A 22,717-nucleotide genomic window follows, 5' to 3' on the forward strand; every position below is an offset into this window, starting at 1 on the left:
CACCTCCCAACCTGCCTTACGACGACCTGCTGGGCGTTATTCCACCATTCTTGCCCTCCACCCTCCACGCTGTCCGTCTTCCCCTTCTGGCTCTCTCCTTCCTCCTCACTTCAGCAAGGCAGTGGGGCTGCCAGAACCTCTCCTTCCACAAGCCACGCCTACCCTAGGTCCACCTAGTGAATTTTTACTTCTCCAAAATGTGCCTATGTCGCCTCTCCCCAGATTTACCTTTCATAACAGCTGCACCCCGTCCTCTGCATTGGCACCTCTATGAGAACTCTACAGCCCCACGGTTGTATCACCTGTGTGCTCCCACCTCTCTGCCTAATCACGTTCCAGTTCGTGTTATCAGAGCCTTGTAAACGTAAGATTTATGAAGGAAGAAGGCCACGTCGGCCCTCACCTTTATAACGCAGGCGTGGAGGGTCAAGGGCCACCAGGACCCCAGCAGTGTCAGTGGATGCCACTGCAGACAGGAGCAGGGAAAAAGCAGCCAGCTATGGAGTGCTTCCCATGCTCTGCACACAACAGCCCTGTGCCGTAGGCACCATTAACTCAGTTTTACAGGTGCAGAAGCTGAGACACAAACACATAAGTCATAGAGAGCTGCAGCTCTGGGATTCAAACCTGGCTTCTGACTCCAGAGCCCACGCCTAACCATAGCACTACATCCTGGAACACCGTGGAGTTGCCCGCTCCTGTCTCAGCTGATGATGGAGGAGTCAGCTGTCTCTGTAGCCGGACAGCTTAAAATCCCAGCTCTACTACTTATGGTTTCCAGTCTGTGGAATGGGGAAAACAGGGCCCGGCCGTGGTGCTGACAGCTCGGTCCTGGGGCCAGTGTTACTGGGGAGACTAGTGTTACTACAGTGCCCCCAGGTGGCCGCCTTGGTCAGTGCTCCAAGGCCAAGCAAGCTTCAACAGTGGACGGGACAAGGGTGGGTCTGGGGACTGGGTCCTCGGGCATGAACGATCCAGGAATGGATCGTCAAAGGGGTCAAGCTCATGTAGGATGCAGTAAGTATTAATTACAAAACTTCATGAGCCTAATAACGGACCGGAATAGGTGAGCCCTTTAGAATCTACCAACTGAGCCCTACTTCCAAAAGGTTCACCTGCAAGACAGCTGAGCTGAGATCTGGGGAGACGCGGAAGGGATGACAGCTCTCCATTCCATTCTGGCTGAAATAACGAAGTCTGTCATCCATTCCCCCACCCCCACCCCTCCCCACCCCCGCCTTTTGTTTCTGCGGAGAGACAGAGCCTGGGCTCTGGTCTGAGCTCCAGGTTTGAATCTGTCTGCCCCTCAGCAGCGGTGAATTGAATGCCAGCAATGAGTACACGGTCCTGCCCTCGGGAGATTAAAACCTAGTTATGAGAGACAAATGCATAAACACCTCTAAGGTAACGTGGTTAGAACTATGCCAGAGGCATGAACCCGGGCTGAGTGAGGGCACTCACCTGGCAGGGCAGGGACCCTGGGGAGAGCAAACAGTGTCGCGGTAGAAGTAAAAGTAGCAGCAGCAGCCGTTAAAATGTGTACGGCGTTCGTCACGTCCATCACTGCCCTAAGCACTGCTCACACACTAACCTGCTTACGCCTTTCAACGTCCCTAATAAGTACACTACCCCCGTCTTCCAGATGAAGGCACTGAGCAGACGGGAGTTAAATCACCTGACCGAGGCCCCTCACTACTAGGCGCCAGAGCTGGGACTCAAAACCCAGAGTCTGTCCCCAGAGTCCCAGAGCCTATCTCCCACCCTGGACTGCAAAGGGACATGAAGCCCCGTGGGGGTGCAGGAAGCTGCCCAGTTGCTGGACAGCTAAAGGCAAGGTTGTTGCAAGCATGAAATGAGAAAATGTATGTAGTGTCTGGCACACAGCCCTTCTGCCCGTGAGTGGAAAGAGGGCAGGAGAGATGAAAGCACTTCAGAGCCTTACGATCCACATACCAGTCCTTCTAGGGCAGTGGTCTGGAACTGACTGGGGGTGGGAGCGGGACTATAGTCCCTCTGAGATATACTCTAAGCCCCGCCCCCCAGTGCACATCTGCATGGATACAACACACGCTTCACACAATCTGAGGGAGACCACGGTGCCCTTTCCAACCCACAGGTCCCCCAAGAACCTCTGTCCGTATGTCCCGCAGTTTCCAGTTTTTCTGGAAACGAAGGCAAACCTTAAGAATGCATCTTAGTATCTAGCCAGAAACCATTAGATGGTTTGGTGCTGTGCTGGCCCCAGGACACCCCCAGGGTCCTCAGCCACCCCCACCTTGAATGACGCTGCTCCACCACCTGCAAACAACAGCGGACAGCTCTACAGGTCCACCTTTCACTCAGCAGTTTCCCTTCTTTTTGGTCCTGCTTCAGAACTACATGTTGGGTCTTTTCTGAAGAACCATACTCTTTTCAAATCACAAGAAATACCCCAAATTGGCTGAGGATACATAAAATTCCTATCGTCACACACCGAGCCACACCTTCAAATTGGTACTACTTTGGTTGGCAAATGTGGGAAAACTGCCAAACGCTGCCTTACCACTCCACTCTTGGAAAGTTACCTGTAAGAACTAACCTAAGTTAGCAAAAGGCTGCATACTTCAAGATGCTCACTGCACACTGTTTAAAAACAGCTAAAACTCTGGGATGTTTTCCAAAAGGCGAGTTCCATGGACACAGGGGTTACACACACATACACAGAGGCTCTCCTTGTCAAGTATTTATGAGGAAACTGGGTCAAAAAGTTAAATGGTTTCTTTGCTGCAGGAGTTTCAAGGGTTTTACTAGCTAAGAGGCATTCTGACCCTCCTAGAAGACACGGCACGCCCGATCCGACGTGGCCACACGGCACGGACCCAGCGAAGCACACGCAGAAGGCTCTGCTGTGTCAACATGGACTGCTATGCTTTGACCCCACCGCCACCCCAAGGGGACACCCCATTTCTTGGCTCCCCTCCCTGGCACGATTCCTTACCTACAATCACTGCCTCCCACTTTCTCACTTCTCTCGCCCCAACGCTCTACTGGGACCGCTCTTCTCAAGGGTACTGATGATCTCCCGGGGCCACACCCAGTGGCGCCACACTCCGGCCACACTGGCCTCCTTCCCCTGCTCCACGCACCTTGACCATTCCATTCCAGCCTTAGGACCTCCCCTCAGTCTGCAACACTCCACCTCCCCTTTAGCTCCCGTCAATCAGGCTTCAACTTAAGTGTCATCTGCAAGAGGCCGTCCCTGACCACCCAAAGCAGCCGCACTGACCACCCTCATTTCCCTAATTAAATAGGGCATTCGCTGACCTTTTGCTTATTTATTGTTTGCTGGCTGTCTCCCTGGGACCAGTTCTATTTCAAATCTTCAAACACCAGAGTTACAGAAACCTTCTGATTCAAGCTAGTCTGGGACAGATGTTCTGTCACCTCGGACTAAACAACTGAGGAATCCCTCCAGGCGTGCCGGCAGCCCCTCAGCCCTTCCCCCTCCCTTCCAGGTTCGTGTGGGAGCCAACCTCATGAGGCAAGTGACATGAGACCCTATGAACACAAAGTCAAGGCCTGCAGGGACGGGAAGAGTCATTCCGGCAAGTGGCTTGTAGGCTTCTTTTTGTTTTCTTTTTTATTTCTGTTGTGCAATTGAAAAAAAAAAAAAGAACGACGGGCATCCTGGTGGTCAGAGTTCTACTTGGTGCCCCTCCCCTTGACTTTCCCTGCTACAGACACACAGAGGAAGGTGGCTGTGTTTGGTGTTTTCTTTTTTTAATGAAAACTAGATCGCTGCTTACAAAAACCTGCCTGAGCCCTTGGCCCAGCCCCTTCACAGTTCCCGTGGCTCAGCCTCACCCCGACTCTGCCCCACGGCTGCTCCCAGCGGGCCCGGAGGCTGCACGGATGAGGGTGGTCCATGCCACCGCGGCTCTCAGCCCGCTGCCCGGACCAGAGGGAAATGATGCGAATGTCCCGCCCCATACACCCCCCACCCCCCAGTAGTCTCTTTTCCTCTGTCCCCACCCCCCACCCCTAACACTACCCCACTACTGAGATGAGGCCCAGCTCCTGTCAGGAGGGCCGGGGCCTACAGGCTGTAGAACTTGAGGCTCCTGTCCATGCCTGTTGAAGCAATGAACTTGGCGTGGTGCCCAAAGGCCACCCCCGTGGTCAGGCCGCTATGCTCTGTGGGGAGAGACAAGAGACAACGGTGAGGAGGCTTTTCTTCCTCGGGGTCTCAGCACTGACCCCTGATGATTCGCTCCCAACCCATCCAGTCCTCCCCCGTCAGTGTTCCTCATCCTGCGGGCCTCTGCCCGTATGGACCTCCCCGTGGCCTGTCAATCTCCGAGGCCAGGTCTCTAGTCTGACCCGCACGGCACTGAGCTCCAGGGCCTCACTCGGTGCTGGCCCACGGCAGGCACTCAGGTTTCTGTGGCTGGGCCGAGTGGAACGCCAGTCTCCCCCACCTAAGCTTTAGGAGCAGCTACAATTCGGCTCTGCGCGGCTCGGTTCAAGTCCGAGAACTGACTGGGAGCTAGGCTGGTGGGTATGTATTTAGTTCTGACTCCCTGTGTGTAACTGGAATATTCTATCAGCTGGTTCTAGCTCATGGGGTTAACTTCAGGAAACTTGGGCCCCTGGCGCAGGGCAGGGCTGGGGCAGAGGCAGAAGAGGCTGGGCAACCCTCCTCGGTGGGCTCGGGCAGTTCATGGGCATCAGTGCAAATTCCTAGGATCACAGCCGGCCCACCAGCTCCCCACTACAAAGCCACCCTGTGCTTCCAGCCCTCCACTCCACCTAACTCTGCTCCAAACCAAAGCACCAGGGCCCAGTGAAGGTTAAAACTCGTGGGCCACACAGTCAGGCCTGGCCACCTCTGGGACACACACACCGAGTAGAATCTGGGGTGGGAGAAGGTGCTTGTGCCCTGCCCACAACCTGCTAATGAGGACAAGAACTTCATGAACAAAGACAACAGCAGCTGCCGTTCACTCAGCTCCTGAGGGTGCGAGAGGCACCCTGTCACCGCGCAGGCGCCTCCACAGCGCCAGCTGGCACAATCCGCAGTGTCAAAACGCCACTGAAAGATGGAGAAGCTACAGCTCCAGAAGGGCCAGCCACACACCCGGGGCCACACGACGGTGAGGCTGCCAGCCCTGCTACCCGCTGTCTCAGCATTTCATGCCCGTCTTCGCTAGTACTCAGCACCACACCTGAGTCATCACTGGTGAAGTCACTCTACATCTGCCTTCCCAAGCTGACCAGAAATTCCGTTAGTGCAAACACTGGGTCTGCCTTATTTATTGCTCTAATCCACCGTGGACTAAGACACAGTATTGAATGATACAGTAGCACATCCTTCCTACGTGCCAGACACTGTTCTAAACACATACATTTATGTGTATTGCTATTCTGTATTTATACGTTATGTACATTCGTATTTTATATGTTTATATATTTATACAAACTCATCTAAAAACATGTATGTATATATAAACTCAGCTAAACCTCACAACAACCCCACTGGGTGTGTATAGTCCTCCCTTGGTATCTGAGGGGTGCTGGTTCCAGGAACTCCTGCAGACACCAAAATCCTCAGACGCTCAAGCCCTTTATATAAATTGGTGTAGTATTTGCATATAACCTACACACATTCTCCTACATACTTTAAATCATCTCTAAATAATTTATAATTCCCAACACAACACAAATTCTATGTAAATAGCTGTAAATATAAGATAAATGTTCTGTTAACAGTTGCCAGGGTGTGGCCAATTCGAGTTTTGCTCTATTTTCGACCCACAGTTGGCTGAATCTGTGAAGGATCAGCTGTACTATTATCATTCTCCAGAGAGGTTAAGTAACTTACCCAGTGTCACACAGATTCAAGTGGTAGAGCCAGCATTTAAAGCCAAGCAGTCTGACTCTTTGAGTTCACTGTCTTAGCCATTAAACTCTATTGCCTCCGATAGCGATTAAAAGCGGCCTTAGCAAATGCAAGCCTACCCCTAGAAATTCCTAACACAGTGAGATCTTCCCACTTTCCTCTGGGCCAGGGCACCCAGAGACCTCAGCATCCCAGGGCCAGCCTCTACCTGTAAAGTGAAGAATCTCCGTCCACTGTTTGCAGATGTAGATCTGGACATCCGTGCCCCCAAGGGCCAGGTAAGTTCCGCTCTGGTCAAAGATCAGTGACTTTACCTGCCAGAATCAGGAGAGAGGTCACATGAGAGCAGCAACTATGAGCAACTGGGGATAAACAGAGGCAGTTTAGAGTAATTCAGTGAATAACCAACAAATGAGGAGGAGAGGCGACCAAGAGAGCTGGGGGGAGGGAGGGGGCGCACCTCAAAGTTGTTATCCAGCTGCAACGTCTTAAAGTTCTTAAGTTTGCGCAGATCCCAGAGCTTGACAGAGGAGTCATCAGCCGCCGTAGCCAGGTAGTAGCCGTTCTCGGAGAAGGCGATGCTGGTGATGGGGCCCGAGTGGCCAGGGAAGTTGGCCACGTTGGTGCGCTCCTACAGTTGGGGGGCAGGGAGTACAATGTCACCCACTGGTCAGGGGGAGAAAATGGAGCTCATCGAAGTCCTACTTCTGAGATGTCCTCTTCCATCCTTCAGGGAGGACAACCAGCAGGAATAGCAGGGGTGGTGCCCAGCCTGGGGCCCCCCGACCACACCTACTGTGTCTCACACACACACACACACACACACACACACACACACACACACACACAGAGCCACTGTCCACTCCTGGGACACCCCTGGGGCCAGGTGCCATAAACACTTCATCACACTGCACAGTTCCAAGAGCTCCAGCCCTGGGCCGCAGATGGCGGTCACCACGTCCTACCTTCAAGTCCCAGATCTTGATCTGAGAGTCCATGGTTCCGGTCCCGAAAATGAGTCCGTCAGGGTGGAACTGCGCACAGGTGAGGGCTGCGGAGAGGGGAGACGGCCATGCGTCAGAGCGCACCAGGGGAGACTAAGACTAAGTGCAGCCAAGGCAGGCTCCTCACTCTTCCCACTGCTCACCGGGCTGGCACCACACCTGGCACTCAGCAGGTACTGGTGGTTAAGTATGTTTTTAGAACAAATGGGCAAATGACTAAATAAAACATTAAAATACACAAAACACAGCAAATGAAGAGCCCAGCACTTCTGAGGCAACTTACAGCAGCCAGAAGTTTCATCGGTCACCTTGGTGAGCACACGTCCTGTCTGGATGTCAGAGAAGGCCCAGTACTGAAAACACAGAGACAACGGAACCAGTAAGACAGTGGGTCCCCAGGTTCTGGTGGCCCCTCAGGAAGGCAAAGACTCTAGGCCGGCAGACCCTGGCAAGGCCAGCCCCTCTTGGTAGAGGGAACATTCTCCTTGGGGTTCTGTAGAACCGGCTGTGGTTGGTAAGATGTTCCCTCCTCCCAGGATATAGGAGTTTGGGGACCAGGAGCCTCTTTGGGTCCCTGGCTGGGACCACACCTGGTCATCAGAGGAGCTCAGGAGATAGTCACCAGTGGCGTGGAGGCTGAGGCCTGTCACAGCACTCTCATGGGCCCGAACAACCTGTACACAAGAGGCGTTCGGAACAGACCAAATCCTGATAGTGGCATCTGGGGAGGCGGAAAACACCAGCTCCTAAAAGGAACGCAAGGAGACAGATGATCAGAGACAGAGAAGAGATGGACCACAACCATCTTACAAAAGAGGGCTGGGGGGCTTCCCTGGTAGCGCAGTGGTTGAGAGTCCGCCTGCCGATGCATGGGACGCGGGTTCGTGCCCCAGTCCGGGAGGATCCCACATGCCGCGGAGCGGCTGGGCCCGTGAGCCATGGCCGCTGAGCCTGTGCTCCGCAACGGGAGAGGCCACGACAGTGAGAGGCCCGCGAAGAGGGCTGGGGACAGCCACAGCCCTGCCCTGCCTGGAACCACCCATCCGCCCCTACGATGCCTAAGAGGGCCCCAGGGTAAACACTATTAGAATGGGAAATTAAGCAGCCTTTGGCCAACGGCAGGAGGCCCCGCCATCTAGTGGTAAAAAGGATAACTGCACCAGAGGGAAATTTCCCACAACCCTTTTCCAGGACCAGAGAGAAATGTGGCTAGTGCAATTGAGAAACTGAATTTTAAATTTCAGTTTACTTAAATAGTCTGGGGTGGCACAGGTCTGAACAGTGCCAGGCCCGGAAGGGGCTGCAAGGGCATGTTCCAGTGCATCCCACACTTAAGGATTCCGGGGGCAAGTTAATTCCCAGAAAAACTTACATGGTGTCACCAACCAATTATTTTGGTTAGTTAGGATGTTAAAACTATAAGGTAAAACCAGCTACCATCTTCCATCAATGCACTTGCACGAGGCAAATAACATTAACTCACAGGAAGCAGGAAAACAGTGCTTCAATTGGAACATATCTCGTTTAGTGAAAAGCTCACCATGTTATTTTTCTAATTTCCTTAAAGGTACAGAGAAAAGACTCTGGGAAGAGCTGATCCATCCAGCCACTTGTTCTACAGTCCCAAACTGTCCTAGATGTAAAAACTCAAATCCCATAATGTCATTAATCTGGTCAAATGAGCTGCTTACCCTCTAAACCAGCAGCTCTCCATCTGTTTTAACCCACACCCCTTGCAGCGGTTAACGTCAAGTTTTCACCCTCAGCCTGGAGGACCGTAGGAATACAGACCCATCTGTCCTCCTCAGATACATGAGGCAAGGTTCTGTTGAGCTTTATTTACTACAGGCTGTGTTATAAACACTGTAGGGTTTTTTCCCTTTTCCTAACATAAAACATTTCAACGAATATGCTTTTCAAACTACACAATTCCTTTCTCCCCTCCCCCGGTGTGAAGGCCACGCTTCAGGAGCTCTGACGCAGAGCAGAGGGCAACCCCACGACCCCAAGCCCAGCCCCTAACCGCCAGAGCTGGAGAGTCGGCACTCCTTCTCAGGCCCGTTTCACTTCACCAAGGAGGCAACGGGGTGGGGGTCTGGTCCTGGGCCCCTAAACCACTGAAACAGGGCTCAGGAATGAGGGCTGAGGGTGCTAGGAGAGCCCTTACCTGGGAAGGGTGAAATACCACGCTGGTGACTTTCTTGGTATGGCCTTTGAGAGTGGCCAGGATTTGCTCAGAACTCTTGTCGAAGACGACGACATTTTTATCTGCCCCACCTGAGGAGGACCAAAATGAGATCCAAAAATGCGTCAGGCCCACCCAAGTCCCTCTGCTGAAGAAGGTACTTTTGTCCCCAGGCCCGCTCTCACCAGTGAGGATCTTGTTGGTGTCGGAGGGGCAGAGGTCCAGGGCAAGGATCCCGGGAATGCTAGCACTGTGCAACCCCTGTGCAGAGAGAGCCACATCAAACCCAGTCACGGCCGAATCAAGGCAGGCCACAAAGCCACCCAACTGCCCCGGCCCCGGCCCCCAGGAACATAAGTGACTCCTGTTCCTCATCCACTGCACTTGGACTTCTGCCTGGATGCAGTCAGTCCCTCATTGGCTACTGGGAAAGCCAGAGCTGGGCAGGAAGAGAAGCCTGACAACTCAGCGGCCAAGACTAGAAATGGGGCAGAGCCAGAGGCCATGCTGACCTGCCCCACCCCAGAAACAGCCTGGGAGGGCCGTGTCTCCAAGTCTGCAGGACTCCGCCACTCACCACGTGGGATGCCACCTGCCGGTATTTGCTGAGCTCTTCCGGCTTCACCAGCTCCTCAGGCACAGTCTTCCCTCTCTGAGAGAAAGAAAAAGCCCCCCAAGAAAAGAGGCAGTGAGTGCAGGACTCGGCCATCCCCCCTCCTCCTAAGGGGCCAGCCATGTCCTCCAGGCCAGCTCCCGCCCCTGGCCCTGGGAGGACTCACCTTCTTCCGCTCTGTGGTTAGCACAGTGGCCTTGTCTTGAAGCTGGGGAAGACAGAGGGGAATAGGCTCAACGTGAGACAAATTATTTTGCCAGGAAAACAACACGGTGAATGCTGGTCACATCTATGCTTTCACGAGCATCACCAAGAACTCATCACCTGCCAAGCTCTGCGCTACAGGCTTCTGCGCATGATCTCTGTTTACTTTCATTCCAACCTTATGAAGTGGGTGCTGATGACCCTATTTCACAGAGTAGGAAACTGAGCCTCAGAGAAGTGAAGTCACTTGCCCAAGGCCACAGAGGCGATAGATGGCACGGTTCCCAGACCACGCCTGCGCCACTAAGATGAGAGCTGAGATGCATGCTGACAACCTGAACGGCTTGGAAAAGACACACACTATCAACTCGTACTAAGGAGGATCCCCTGAGTATAACAGAGCACTGGACTTGGACTCAGGGGCCAGCTCTGCCTCTTGGGAGCTGTGCCTTTGAATCTGAACCTCACATTCTTTACAGATTCTTCATTTGTAAAATGAAAGTGATCACTCCTGTCCTGTCTCCCTCAAAAGGAAAAAAATGAAAACGTGTAACAAAATGTTTTAGTATCTGCAAAGAACCCTAATGAGAGCGACAAACGGTACTTAACAGTAATCAAAACCTTTAAAATTCCCACAAGTCTATAAAGCAGGTACCAATATCCTCACTTTAGAAGGCAAATTAGACACAGGACTGGTTAAGTCAGCCCAAGGTCATAAAGCTTATAACTGGTGACATCAAAACACAAAGCCAGGCAGCCTAGTAGGAGTCTGTGCTCTGTACCACTCAACTTCATCTCCAAATGGATGGGATTTTTATTTATATTGGACTCCAGGCAGACAGTGAAAAGGGAGGACCCACCAGCCTTCCCACCAAGTGAGAGCACGACATACCTTCTGAATAATCTCGGGGGTCATTCCCACCAGCTCGCCCAAATCCATCGGCTCGCCTGCACCCTGAAGAGCAGAAAGGTGAAGGTGAGACGAGCACAGAAATGCCAGAGAGCCTTGCAGAGGAGGGCTGTGTGAGCCACCGCGCGCGTGTGCGCACACGCACACACACACACACACACACACACACACGTGCGCGCGGGCTGCTGGCGAGGCTGGGGGGACACTCACCACAACACTCGGCTGGGAGCTCGGCACAGCCTGGGGCACGATGAGACCAGCCTGCGGTTTCAGGGTAGCCAGAGCTGGGAGAGAAGACAATGTCAGAAACGGGCTATTATAAAACAGGCCCAGCCCAGAGTGGGGCATGGCAGGCGAGAGGCTCTACCTTCTCGGGCAGCAGTGACTTCCTTGGTGAGACGGGCGATGACACGGCAGGCGGCATCGTGCTGGTACAGAGCGTGGGACAGCTCTTGGCGGGTGGTCTGCAGCTGCTGGCGCAGGGTGAAGCTGTGGAGCATGACTGCGTCCTGGGAGAGGGAGACGCCACTGAGGGGGCAGGGAGGCGCGAGGAGCACCCAGCAGAAGAGTCAGCCCTTGATAAGAAGACTAGACCAGTACTGGTGACCCGAGCAAGATCTGAGTGACTCTGAACGCTTTGGGAGATGCCCCTGAGCTCCTACGCACGCCAAACCCTGGGCACACAGACAGGAGTGGGAGCCAACTCTTTCCCATCCCCATCTTCTCTAATTTATCGGCACATCTCAGATGTCGTGCCGTCACCTTGTCAAAGGAAATAAAAATGCTACAGCTGCTATTTATTGATTGCCCTCACTGTGTCAGGCACTACGCCAGACAATCCTCAAGATGTAGTCGTTCATTCACATTTTGGAGCACCTACTATGTACCTGGCGCTGCTCTCAGTGCTGGGGCTCTATTGATGAGTAAAATGAGCCCCTGACATCATGAAGTTTATACTCTAATCTTATTCTAATTCTCCCGAAACCCTGAGAGACAGGCACTAATCCATGTCATACGGTCAGGAAAAGCAGGACTTGGATACGAGCAACTTGCCCAGGGACAAGGCAAGTGGGCAATGGAACAAGCGTGGAGCCCAGATCTGTGTGAGGTCAAGAAGCAGGCTCACCCTCCCCTCAAAAGAGAAAGTAATGCTCCATCCCTCCCACCCCCACGTCCTAATCCAGTGATCCCTTCTTTTTTTTTTTTTTTTTTTTTGCGGTATGCGGGTCTCTCACTGTTGTGGCCTCTCCCGTTGCGGAGCACAGGCTCCGGACGCGCAGGCTCAGCGGCCATGGCTCACGGGCCCAGCCGCTCCGCGGCACGTGGGATCCTCCCGGACCGGGGCACGAACCCGCGTCCCCTGCGTCGGCAGGCGGACTCTCAACCACTGCGCCACCAGGGAGGCCCCAGTGATCCCTTCTTTTCAAGTGGGTAAGATACCAGTTCTCTTCCAGGGCCTTACCCATTCGTCCTGCAAGGCTTTCAGAATGGCTGGGATGCTGGTGGCTGAGGGAGGCTTGGGCCGGATTGGGTGAGCAACTGCCAAGAGAGGGAAGGTGTATGTGAAAGCCCATGACCCAGGGTGCTCTACCCCCACCCCCCGCTCTTTCCCCTTCGGCCTGCACTAACAGACCACCATCCCCTCCCTGAGTGCGCAGGCACCCCCTCCCATCCTCCCAGGCTCTGGGCTAGGACGGCCCTGGACTGAGGCCGCCAGCAGGCACCTTTGATATCAATGAGCTGCTCCTCGGACAGAGGCTGGTTGTTGATGGGATCCGTGCCATTCTCTGCAATGTACTTCTCAATGAGCCGCCGCTCGTAGACGTGATTAGAGACAGGGGACACACACGGGTGCTCTGGGACCTCACTGGAGACTGCGGAGAAAGGGCAGGCAGTGAGCCTGGGCTGGTGAAAGGGCCGCAGGGATGCTCCACCTACTGCTGGCCGCCACAAGACCACGCGTCCCTACACTCCGCTAAGAGGAATCAAGACGTGACACCAAGCCAGTTTCGGACTGTACCCAGAACATTTTCCAGCCACCTAACTAGCTTCTCCATCAGTCTCCTGACAGGCAGATAGTCAATAAATAATTATTACAGGACTACTGAAGCCAGGCACCTAGAGAGCAGTCAACAGTCCCCGCCCATCTCATTTTTGAACAATGATTAGGCACCCATTATACCGCAGGACAGAGAGATACACACGAAGCCATTCAAATCTCAAACTAGAGCCTAGATGGATTCTCAAACAAAGAAATTACGAAGCGATGTACCGAGTGCTAGGATAACAAAAAGCATTTACGTGGTGTTTACTAGGTGCCAAGGGCGACTGTAAACATTCTCCACCGATTAACTCATCCTCACAACAACCCCCAACAGAGCTATCATTTACACCCCTTGAGGATAGGGATTATAGCTGGTCTCTGCCTTCCAGAACAATGCCGATGCCCAGCGGGCACTCAGTAAACATCTAACCGATGGGCAAATGACAGGAAGGATGGAGCTGGGAAAAACAGAAAAGAGCTTTCTCAAGGTTCAAACAATGAATGTGAAAATACTTTGCACACCGTCATTTCTTTAAGGTGTAAGGTTCCTTTTTCTAGTCACATTTCCTTTCGCTCCTTCTTCCCTTTGTATTGGATTTATGGAGAGGTTCTGAGAAGAGTAAAGGGCTTGAGAGTTAGGAAGCCAAGAGAGAAAAAAATGAGAGACTAATACCCGGATGAACAATGAGAATGCAAAACATCTGCACGCCTCAATAAAACACCTAAAGGAAAGACAGGACAAGGCATTTGAAAAGAGCATGGACTCAGGGTCAGAGAACCTGGCTCCCTCATGCAGCTCTGCCACTTACTAGCTGTACTGTTCTACAAAAGCCATATTCTCCTTGAGCCGTACATCCTTATCTGTAAAACCAGATGTTTATTTCTGCCTTGGAGAATTCTTATGAGCATATAACGAGATCACAGTCTTGCAAGCGCGCTGTAAACCAACAGAGACCTGGCTTCCAGCCCTGTCACTGCCTCTAACCTACTGTGCAACTTCTGCAAATTGCAGAAGTTCTGCCTACCCAAGCGAGGCGCCTCAGACAACATCCAGTGACGAGGGCTTCATTTTGCAGATGGGGAAACTGAGGCCCGCATCCCTGCGCCAGCGGGGGCGGATCCTGCACAAGCCCTAGGGTTTCCTGTTTCCCCTGCACCTGCTCCCCTCTATCCAGGCCTCAGTTCCACTGCGCAAACGAGATGGGTGGCCTCAGTGCTGCCTGCGACAATACGCTTGAGGCGTTATGTAAACTGTGAAGCGCAGCGCAAATGCACCTCACACTTAAGAAGGAGGACCCCCGGGCTGACAGGCCGCCGCCCTGCCTCCCGGGAGCCCCATTTTCACCTCCGCCCCAACCCCGGCGTCGCAGCGGCCCGTATATCCTCCCGCTCGGCTCTCCGGCCTCCTGCAACCCGAGATCGGCCGCAGCCGATACTCACTAGAGCAGATCAGGGACATGGCGCCGTCGCTGCGTTCCAAGGCTCTTCACACCGGGCTCCGGGATCAGCTTCCGAGCCTCCGCGGGCCACTTCCGGTTCCCCGCTGCTTCCGGCACGCTCCGCTAAGAGCGGGGAGCAGCCCCGCCGAGCGACGCTCGCTTAGGGCTTCACGTGGGACCGCGACCGGCCGCGCTCCTCAGCCTCGGGCACTTAACGGAAGCTGCCCTTTCCCAGAATGCAATCGGGCAGGAAAGGGCGAGCCAGGAACTACTCGGCTATTTCCGGGCCCTCTCGGCTCGTTCCGTAAAGCGCTCCCAGGGGCTAGGAAAGGAGATCCGAAACTACATTTCCCATGATGCAGTGGGACTTTAAAGTCAATCAATTCAGCGACACCCTTTTGGGACCGGAGCTGGCGGGGACCGTGAGACCGTAGTCTTGCAAAATTTGGTGTATGCGAGAATTTCTTAACGAACTTCTTAAAATGCATCTTCCTGGGGTCTACTTTAGAGAGTATGCGTTGTCAGTGCGTGCCCCACTTGATTCTCGGGCAAGTGTTTCCGGAATACGCTTTGAAAGACCCAGTGAAGTAGGCGCAGGTGCAGATGGGTAGAGAAAGTCACACTGGCCAAGAAACTGTTCTGGTCTTGCCTCTACTACCAATTTGCTGTGTGATTTTGGGCAAGTCCTCACCTTCTGCTCATCCACACTGGCCTTTTAAGTCCTCAAACTTACCCACTCTGGCTGGTTCCAGTTATGTTTGCCCAGAACACTTTCCTCAACTCCCTCTCTTCTTTCCCTCCCCTCCCATCCGCTCCAAAGTAAACTCAATCACACCTTAAATGGTACTTCCTCTGGAGCGTCTTTCTTGACCCCTGACTGAATTTTAGTCACGGTGCCCTGTAATTCTCCCCTGAGCCACTCTGGATAGCTATAATCATTTAATTATTTAATTATGTACAAGTATCTGTTTGCTGTCTGGGTTCTCCGCTAGGCCATAAAGTCCGTGATGGCAGAAACCATGATTGTTCCGGTCACTGTTGTTTCTCAGAGTCTAACACGGTGCCCAACACAGAGCAGGAACGTCATAACTATTGTTGGTTGAATAACAGGCTGCGTGACAGGCCAGGCATCTTAAGTACTTGGATGTGGTAGGAAATAAAATGGATCCGTTTAGAGGGGACCTTGAACCTGAGGTGGTTAGACTTGATTGGGTTCACAGCCGGACAGCAGATCAGCTATGGAGTGATAACCACATTTCCAGAAGATTCCTCTGGAAGACATTAACTGGATGGGTTGGAGGGGGAGAGAGAAAGACCCAATAATTCATTTGTTGGACAAATCTATTGAGTATCCACTATGTGCTAGTCAGGCTCTGTACTTGATACTGGGGATAGCACTCTGAGCAAAACCAGAGGTGTCCCTGTGCTGGGGAGCTTATGGCTGTGACAGAAGATGGAGGAAATGGGGAGTCATTTCAAAGCTCTGAGTTTCAAAACAAGCCCCTCAGGGAATAGAAAGGATTCGGGGCAATTGATTTTGGAGTAACTATTACAGGCGAGAACATGATCTCAGGTTCCTCCCCACTGCCCCCAGTCTCAATCTCCCCACAAAGGAGATAAAGATTACCTAAGGCTGGGAAGGAAAGAGGTGGGGGAATGGGATATATGCATAGCTGTCAGTGGGTTCTTGAGACTGGAACTCTATGCCCTGCTCCCCCAGGCCAAGGCTGCTGCTTCTTGGGAAGCAAAGGTACACATTGGTCAAAAACCCAGAAGCTCCATTTCTCAGGAAGATTTAGTTGCAACCTGTGTGGACAACTGACAGAGGATTAACCGGGACAATGCAGCTCAAACAACTAAGAGGATTAGGTGAATTCTTCCCCTCCACCCTTTGGCCCTATGTTAATTTTCCAAAAGGTGTGTACAACCTGTAAAACAAGGGTGGGAAGAACCCTGAACTGTCTAAGAGTGTTCCTACCACTCAGATGGAAAAGAGAGTTGAAAAGAAATTAACTTGTCATAAGAAAAAAAAAAGTTATATTTCCTGCACAGGAAAATCCAAGTGACATGAGATTGGTAGTCCTACAAATCAAAAACGATCTCAAAAGCAAATGTGAAGTTGCAACTGTGAGAAAGGCTGGAAGGTGTTGCCCAGGATGCTACCAGAACCTGTTCTGGAAGAAAGAGACCCTTAGCCAAGGCAGGAAGTGATGAAGGTCCAGAGGAAGATGGATGTGTCTGAGAAACATCTGAAGGAAAGAAACAATCTGACATGGGGACAGACTGATTGCTACTCATGTGTAGTCTGTGTGCAACAAAGAATGTCACTTATCATCCAGTCCTATAAGGATTAAATCATTAGCCACTATAATCACAGCCCTACAGTACACCCTGAAAGGAATTCAGGACAAAGAACAGGATGAGGCACGCTGTGCTTTGGAAAAATGCACAAAACAGGCCCTTAGATGTAACAGGAGAATTTTTATGACCCCAATTCTTGCATCTTCCTATACTTTAGAAAAGCACTAAAATCGTGAACTGAAACGGACTTCCCTGGTGGTCCAGTGGTTAAGACTCCACGCTCCCAATGCAGGGGGCCTGGGTTCAATCCCTGGTCGGGGAACTAGATCCCGCATGCCGCAACTAAAGATCCCGCATGCCACAACAAAGATCCTGCACACGGCATCCCCTGTGCTGCAACTAAGACCCAGTGCAGCCAAATTAATTAATTAAAATGAAATCCCAAACATTAAAAAAAAAAATCATGAACAGAGATATCTGTTCCTCGTGACTAGCAGTAACCTTCTACTGAGATGTTGGATTGTACATACTCCTTGGCCAAAATCACACATATACTGGCCTCTCTTCCTACCTCTTTGGAGCAGTTCCTCAGAGCTATTGGAGAGGCTGTCTCCCGGGCTCTAGTCCTCAGTAAGACAATGCATAAAACTCAACTCACAGCTCGTATGTTGTGCACTTTTTTGTCAGTTGAGTTTTGGTGACCATGAGGGGAGAAACCCAGAGCAGACTTCTCTCCTTTGTGTAAACTCTAGGATCCAGACCCTTGGTACCAGCAAGGGCCCCTTGCGCCCGTCCGCCTCCTTGGTGTGTCCAGATGAATTTATCTGAGTCTCTCCTAAGCTCAGATCTCTCATCTTGGTTGACAATCCCGAGTTTAATTCAGAGGTTGTTAAACTTGGTATGAGGAGCGGGTTATCCTTCAACTTAGGTTCAAGAAGAGGTGCCTTATTCCCCAGTTGAGAGACACTGGGAAGATTTTGCTCAGTTGCTGAAAGACACCGGCTGAGGAGTCTTTCAGTGCGATTGGACTGGGTGACTGGGTGGGAGGCTGACCTGATGTCTTTCCTCAAATCAGCTTCATAAACTTTAACAGGGTTTGTCAGAATAAAAGTGAAGATAGCATATGAGAGCTTTCAGCTCCAAAGATAAGAGACATAGCTCTTCCCAGCTGGTTTCAGCTTTCTCAGGCAACTGAGAAATTTATGGGAGAGGGGGAGGTGAGTCCTCATACTGTACTGCAGCCCCATAGGGAAACCCACTCATTAATTTATGTTATTTTTTTTTTCTTATAGGTTTTTGGGGTCTTTTTTGTTCTCTGTTGTTCTTGTTGTTTTTATTTTTTTTCTAATTTTGGCCGCACTTTCTAGCATGCGGGATCTTAGTTCCTTGACCAGGGATCGAACCCGTGGCCCCTTCAGTGGAAGCACGGAGTCTTAACCACTGGACCGCCAGGGAAGTCTCCCACTCATTAATTTAAAAAGTCACTCATCCAGGGATGCACACATAAGGACTGGCCGTCCTGTGCTCCGAGCACCTGCGGGGGTTTTAGATCTCTAGAAGGAGAAACGGAGACAGGTAAAAGAGCTGAAATGACCCTAAGGTGACACCTTAGAGGAATTAAGCTTACAAACAGCACCTGGGCTCACCATACAGTTTTCAGTAGTAATTTTATCCTGACAAACCAACTTTAAAATGTGGGATAGAGTTTCCCAAAAGAAGAAAAGAGAAGCATCAAACAGCCAACCTCCAACTAACACCCCAGTCAGGTTCATGTATTCACAGAACTTACACTTTTGCAAATACTTACTTAATTGGGACCTAAAGGAAATCCCACCCTGAAATGGCCAAGATGGGGCTCTTTTAACATTCCAAAACTGGTTTTTGCATTGTTAGAGAAATCGGTTTGATAAAACATCTTTTCAAAATTCTGAACCTAACGGAACAAAAGTCCTTCTAGGAGGAGCTTGCATTTCTCTCCCTGTGCCTTTGAGATGTAAATGTTCTACCAGGGCTCTCAGGAACTCTCACCTATCTAGACCATCTCCAATTCCTGAGACTGGAGACGAAAAAATGGAAAAGAGGCCTTTTTAAACTCAAGCAAGTAAACAACTTATTCTGTTATATAAACAAATGAGCTTTATATTGTAATATCCAATTCATGACTAAATTTTAAGTGAAGCTTTGAGATCTCTGTTTGTGTTGTCTACATGTTTGTGTGTATGTTATAGATATGATATGTTTCTACCTGCAGGTGATATTGCCAACATTAATTTGTAAATGAGTTCTATTTAATTGGCTTAAGTGAAATTAAGCACTTATATAAATTCTCAGAAATATAAATTAACCCAAATGGATTTCAGGTTCATGTGATCTGGGAAATATTCAGTATTAAATTAATATTTGGTATTAAGTTAGTTTAAGTTTGTTGGTTTAATTAATACTGGTAACTTGGTAACTTGAGATGTCTTTAAAGTAATCAGCATTAAGTGTAATATTTTTATTGTAGGTAGGTTTACTAAAAGTCAAATAAGATCTTATTATCTCTATTACAAAATTTGTCAGCAAGAAAAATAACTTGCCGTAGTAAGATTTTTACAAGTCAATTAAATGTAAATGAGGTAAGAATTTTTAGATGAACTCTTTAGGAAAAATTACGTTTTATCGTATGTCTTCTTAAAAATAGTTTCTCCAGGTTTTTGGTAACTTGAAACTTTAGAGTTTTGCTAAGTTAAGTTAAAGTTTATTGAGTATCTAGAAGTTTATTGACTATCTAGATCCTTTACAAATAAAATAAGATACTGAAACAGTAACATAGGCTTCCCTCTACAGAGAAACTAATAATATTTAGAACTATTAATTGAGACTTTTTAAAATAAGAAAGCACATGTTTTTAGAAATTATAAATAGAGTTAATAAGTTTGCCATTCTACAGAATGCTAATTAAGAGACAGTTCATAATTGCTTACCTCTTAGCTTTTACTAGAAATTAAGGTTTTTAAAGGTTAAAGAACATAATTAAAATATATAATTAAAACTTCCAAAAATTAATAAGGAAAATATATTTGTGTGTAAAGGAAAAAGAAGGTTTAGGGAATGGAAATGAATTTTGTTAAGGGAAAAGGAAGTAATTTTGTCCTAAAAAGAAGTTAGAGAGAGAGAGAGAGAGAGAGAGAGAAAGGTAAAGCATAGGACAAAATCTGAAGGTATAAAAGAAAGTTATAGAAGGTTATCTAGGAAAAGAGTTTTGTATGTGATAAGGACTGGTGAACACTGGAATGAATTTAATTGGTTGAATGAGTTTTAATATTAAAAATAAGCTGGTACAAAATTAGAATTTGGTTTTCTCTGTTAAGAGGGGCAAAGTTTTCTTGGAATATTGATCTGCTTTCGATAGCAGAATGTAAAGTTTCTCTACCTTTTAAACAATCTGTCAACCTTCTTAGGTTATAGTTTATGGGTAATTGTTATTAACATAAATGTTCTAGAAATTATATGAAATTTCTAAAATTTGAATGTAGATATAATGTTACATTATAACATTAATAATTTTATCAGTCATAATATGTTATCAGTCATAATTCTAGTTATTATTTCAATATTCTATGTCACAAAAATAACTAAATTTCTCTGACAATTGCATCATAATCAGGTCTTTAACTATGCCTTTTAAAGTCTCTTGTCATTTATAGATAATTACTGTTTTGCTCTGATGCTTTTGCAAAAATGCTTCATTTTCAAGAAGATTCATAGAAAGGACTTTCTGATAAGTACAGGGTTCTGATAACTTTTAGATTATACTGCTGAATTGGGTAAGAAAGTAAAGAATTCGAATGGAAAACCTCATGGCTTCATAAAACTATGAAGTATCAAGATCAACAAGTGTGACTTTTTGTCTGAAATATTATTGACTTTTAATCTTTGTTTTCCAGATATACGCAAACCTTTCCCCTCAAGCTGTGACTTACAGCAATTTGGTAAATTATACCTTTGTAAGCAGAACTGAAACATTTATCTTTTCTCTCTACCTGATCCCTCCAGAATTTGGAAACTCTTAGTATTCTTATTTTCATGGCAATATGGTTATTTGCATAAGTTCAATAAGAATCTACTCTCCTTATAACAGCACACAATTGGAAACATTCATTATCCTATCAAGGCTTTGATTGGAATGTCATAATAGAGAGAGATGTGCATAGGCTCAGATATGACCAGACAGTTTTAAGGAACTAAGATTGACTTTATGGAGCCATAAATCCCTTGAAAAAACAGTCTGGTATCTTGTATACAGGGTCCCCAACAGCCTTATCAGGTGAATAAAGAAAGCCACTTCCTGGCAGACGCAAGATATTTTGTACCTCAAGAAGAAAGAGCTTCACCCAAATTTATAGGTATTCCAAACAGAATCTGATGGCAAGTCCTTGGCATGTCTTTCCTGGCCTTGAGGGGACTTTTAAAGTTCAAATCTGAGATTCCTTATGAAAAGTTCCAACAAAGCCAATTTAAAAGAGCATATATGATCAATTATACTTATGTATAAGTTTATTGAAACCAGACTCATTTTGCAAGCAAATTAGTCTTAATTTGGCTATATTTGGTAGAGATGAAGGTGGTTTTGGAGATAAGAATTATGTTTCAGTAATACCTTTGTGGATATTAAGTTCTAGTGCTGTTAGTGGTCTTTGAGTTTCGGTATTTACTGCCGAAGACTCACTTCCTAGATGGCTCCTTTTTACTAAGTTGCATTATTGTAAGGTTTAATTGAACTTTTAAAAGGTTGCATGACCTGCAACCAGGAGATTGTGCATACTGGAAAAGACATCATTTAAAGAATTCTCTCCAACCTAGATGAAAGGATCCTTATCAGGTACTCTTAACTAGCTTATGTGCAGTGAAACTGAAGGGAATTGACTCTTGGATTCATTATCTCCCACTTTAAAAAGGGCCTCTGGGGGGCTTCCCTGGTGGCGCAGTGGTTGAGGGTCCGCCTGCCGATGCAGGGGACACGGGTTCGTGCCCCGGTCCGGGAAGATCCCACATGTCGTGGAGCGGCTGGGCCCGTGAGCCATGGCCGCTGAGCCTGTGCGTCCGGAGCCTGTGCTCCGCAATGGGAGAGGCCACAACGGTGAGAGGCCCGCGTACCAGGAAAAAAAAAAAAAAAAAAAAGGGCCTCTGTACCAGACTGGTCTATAGAGAGGACTGCTGACCTCAACATCAACTTAAAATGACACTCAGAGGAGAAACTACACCTGCACCAGGAAAAAAAGACAACACCAGAAGTAGACAGCTATTCCAAGATGATGGGCCTGATCAGTTACAATGTTTTCTTGGTTTCTACAACCGGTACATAACTCCTATGCAGAGTTTAAAAATCAATCCAATTGTTGGGTTTATGGTCAATTACCTGTGTCCAGTACTTCTGGTTTACCTTGGTGGATTTCTCCACTCCAAGGCTCTGATTGAATGGCCCTTAGGAAATTTTTTCTAGAAGAAAGAAGTTATAGTTCCATTCAGGCCACTATTGATATTACTAGATGAGACCCCCTCACTTGGCCAATCAATCATACCTGCTCTGACCCTGGCCATCAAATACAAATTTTTTTTTAAAGGTTACTCACTCAAGCTCAATTGGAACAATGAGCTAAATTTCAGTCAAAAACCATAACCTCCTGCTTATTGGGAGAGACTGTCCCTCAGTTATGGGATGGATTTTTATGGTTAACACCAGGCTACAGTCGTTTAAATTTAAAAGCCCCCTTATGTTGGGAACAACTAAATTATACTAAGGATAATAAGATTAATAACATTGGGAAATTGGGCTGAGTACCTTATGAACAATGCCAATTTATCATTACCCTTAAATATAGTGACTGGTATGGAACAGACTGGGTCAGATGACCAGGGGCTGCACCTAATGAAAGTTTTTAGTTTAAATTCCTACTTCAGACTTTATTAATGCTGCTAGCTATACTACTTGTACTCTGCTTATTCTACCAGATTGTTATTTCTTGTATTACCCAATGTGTAATTGAGCCTCCAACAAAAATAATGACTAAGCAACTTGAAACAGTTGACCAAATATATAGTTGTATAAATGATGGTAACAGTGTAACTCTAGATATGGGAAGAAGCAAGAAGAGAG

The 22,717-nt window shown here is 48.6% G+C and overlaps 1 protein-coding gene across 1 annotated transcript; it reads right to left on the minus strand.

Moving 5' to 3' along the window:
* Positions 1–3,738: 3,738 nt before the first annotated feature.
* Positions 3,739–14,515, minus strand: PRPF19 (pre-mRNA processing factor 19). The gene is made up of 16 exons (XM_032641697.1): positions 14,279–14,515; positions 12,519–12,668; positions 12,257–12,333; positions 11,162–11,303; positions 11,005–11,078; positions 10,777–10,839; positions 9,847–9,888; positions 9,645–9,719; positions 9,253–9,328; positions 9,050–9,159; positions 7,473–7,628; positions 7,166–7,235; positions 6,844–6,929; positions 6,339–6,509; positions 6,087–6,192; positions 3,739–4,173 (listed from the first exon to the last, which is right to left on the minus strand). The coding sequence occupies exons 1-16, from the start codon at positions 14,295–14,297 to the stop codon at positions 4,076–4,078; spliced, it is 1,515 nt and encodes a 504-aa protein (XP_032497588.1). The 5' UTR covers positions 14,298–14,515; the 3' UTR covers positions 3,739–4,075.
* Positions 14,516–22,717: the final 8,202 nt, after the last annotated feature.

The sequence above is a fragment of the Phocoena sinus genome, chromosome 8 (assembly GCF_008692025.1).
Source record: "Phocoena sinus isolate mPhoSin1 chromosome 8, mPhoSin1.pri, whole genome shotgun sequence".
Classification (NCBI taxonomy): domain Eukaryota; kingdom Metazoa; phylum Chordata; class Mammalia; order Artiodactyla; family Phocoenidae; genus Phocoena; species Phocoena sinus.

What these genes read in the sequence shown, in the direction of transcription:
- PRPF19 (XM_032641697.1), bottom strand. An exon ending in TGAGCTCCTCTGATGACCAG is followed by an intron (nt 7,236 to 7,472) that starts GTGTGGTCCCAG and finishes CTGTGTTTTCAG; the next exon opens with TACTGGGCCTTCTCTGACAT. An exon ending in GGAGATTCTTCACTTTACAG is followed by an intron (nt 4,174 to 6,086) that starts GTAGAGGCTGGC and finishes CTCTCCCCACAG; the next exon opens with AGCATAGCGGCCTGACCACG.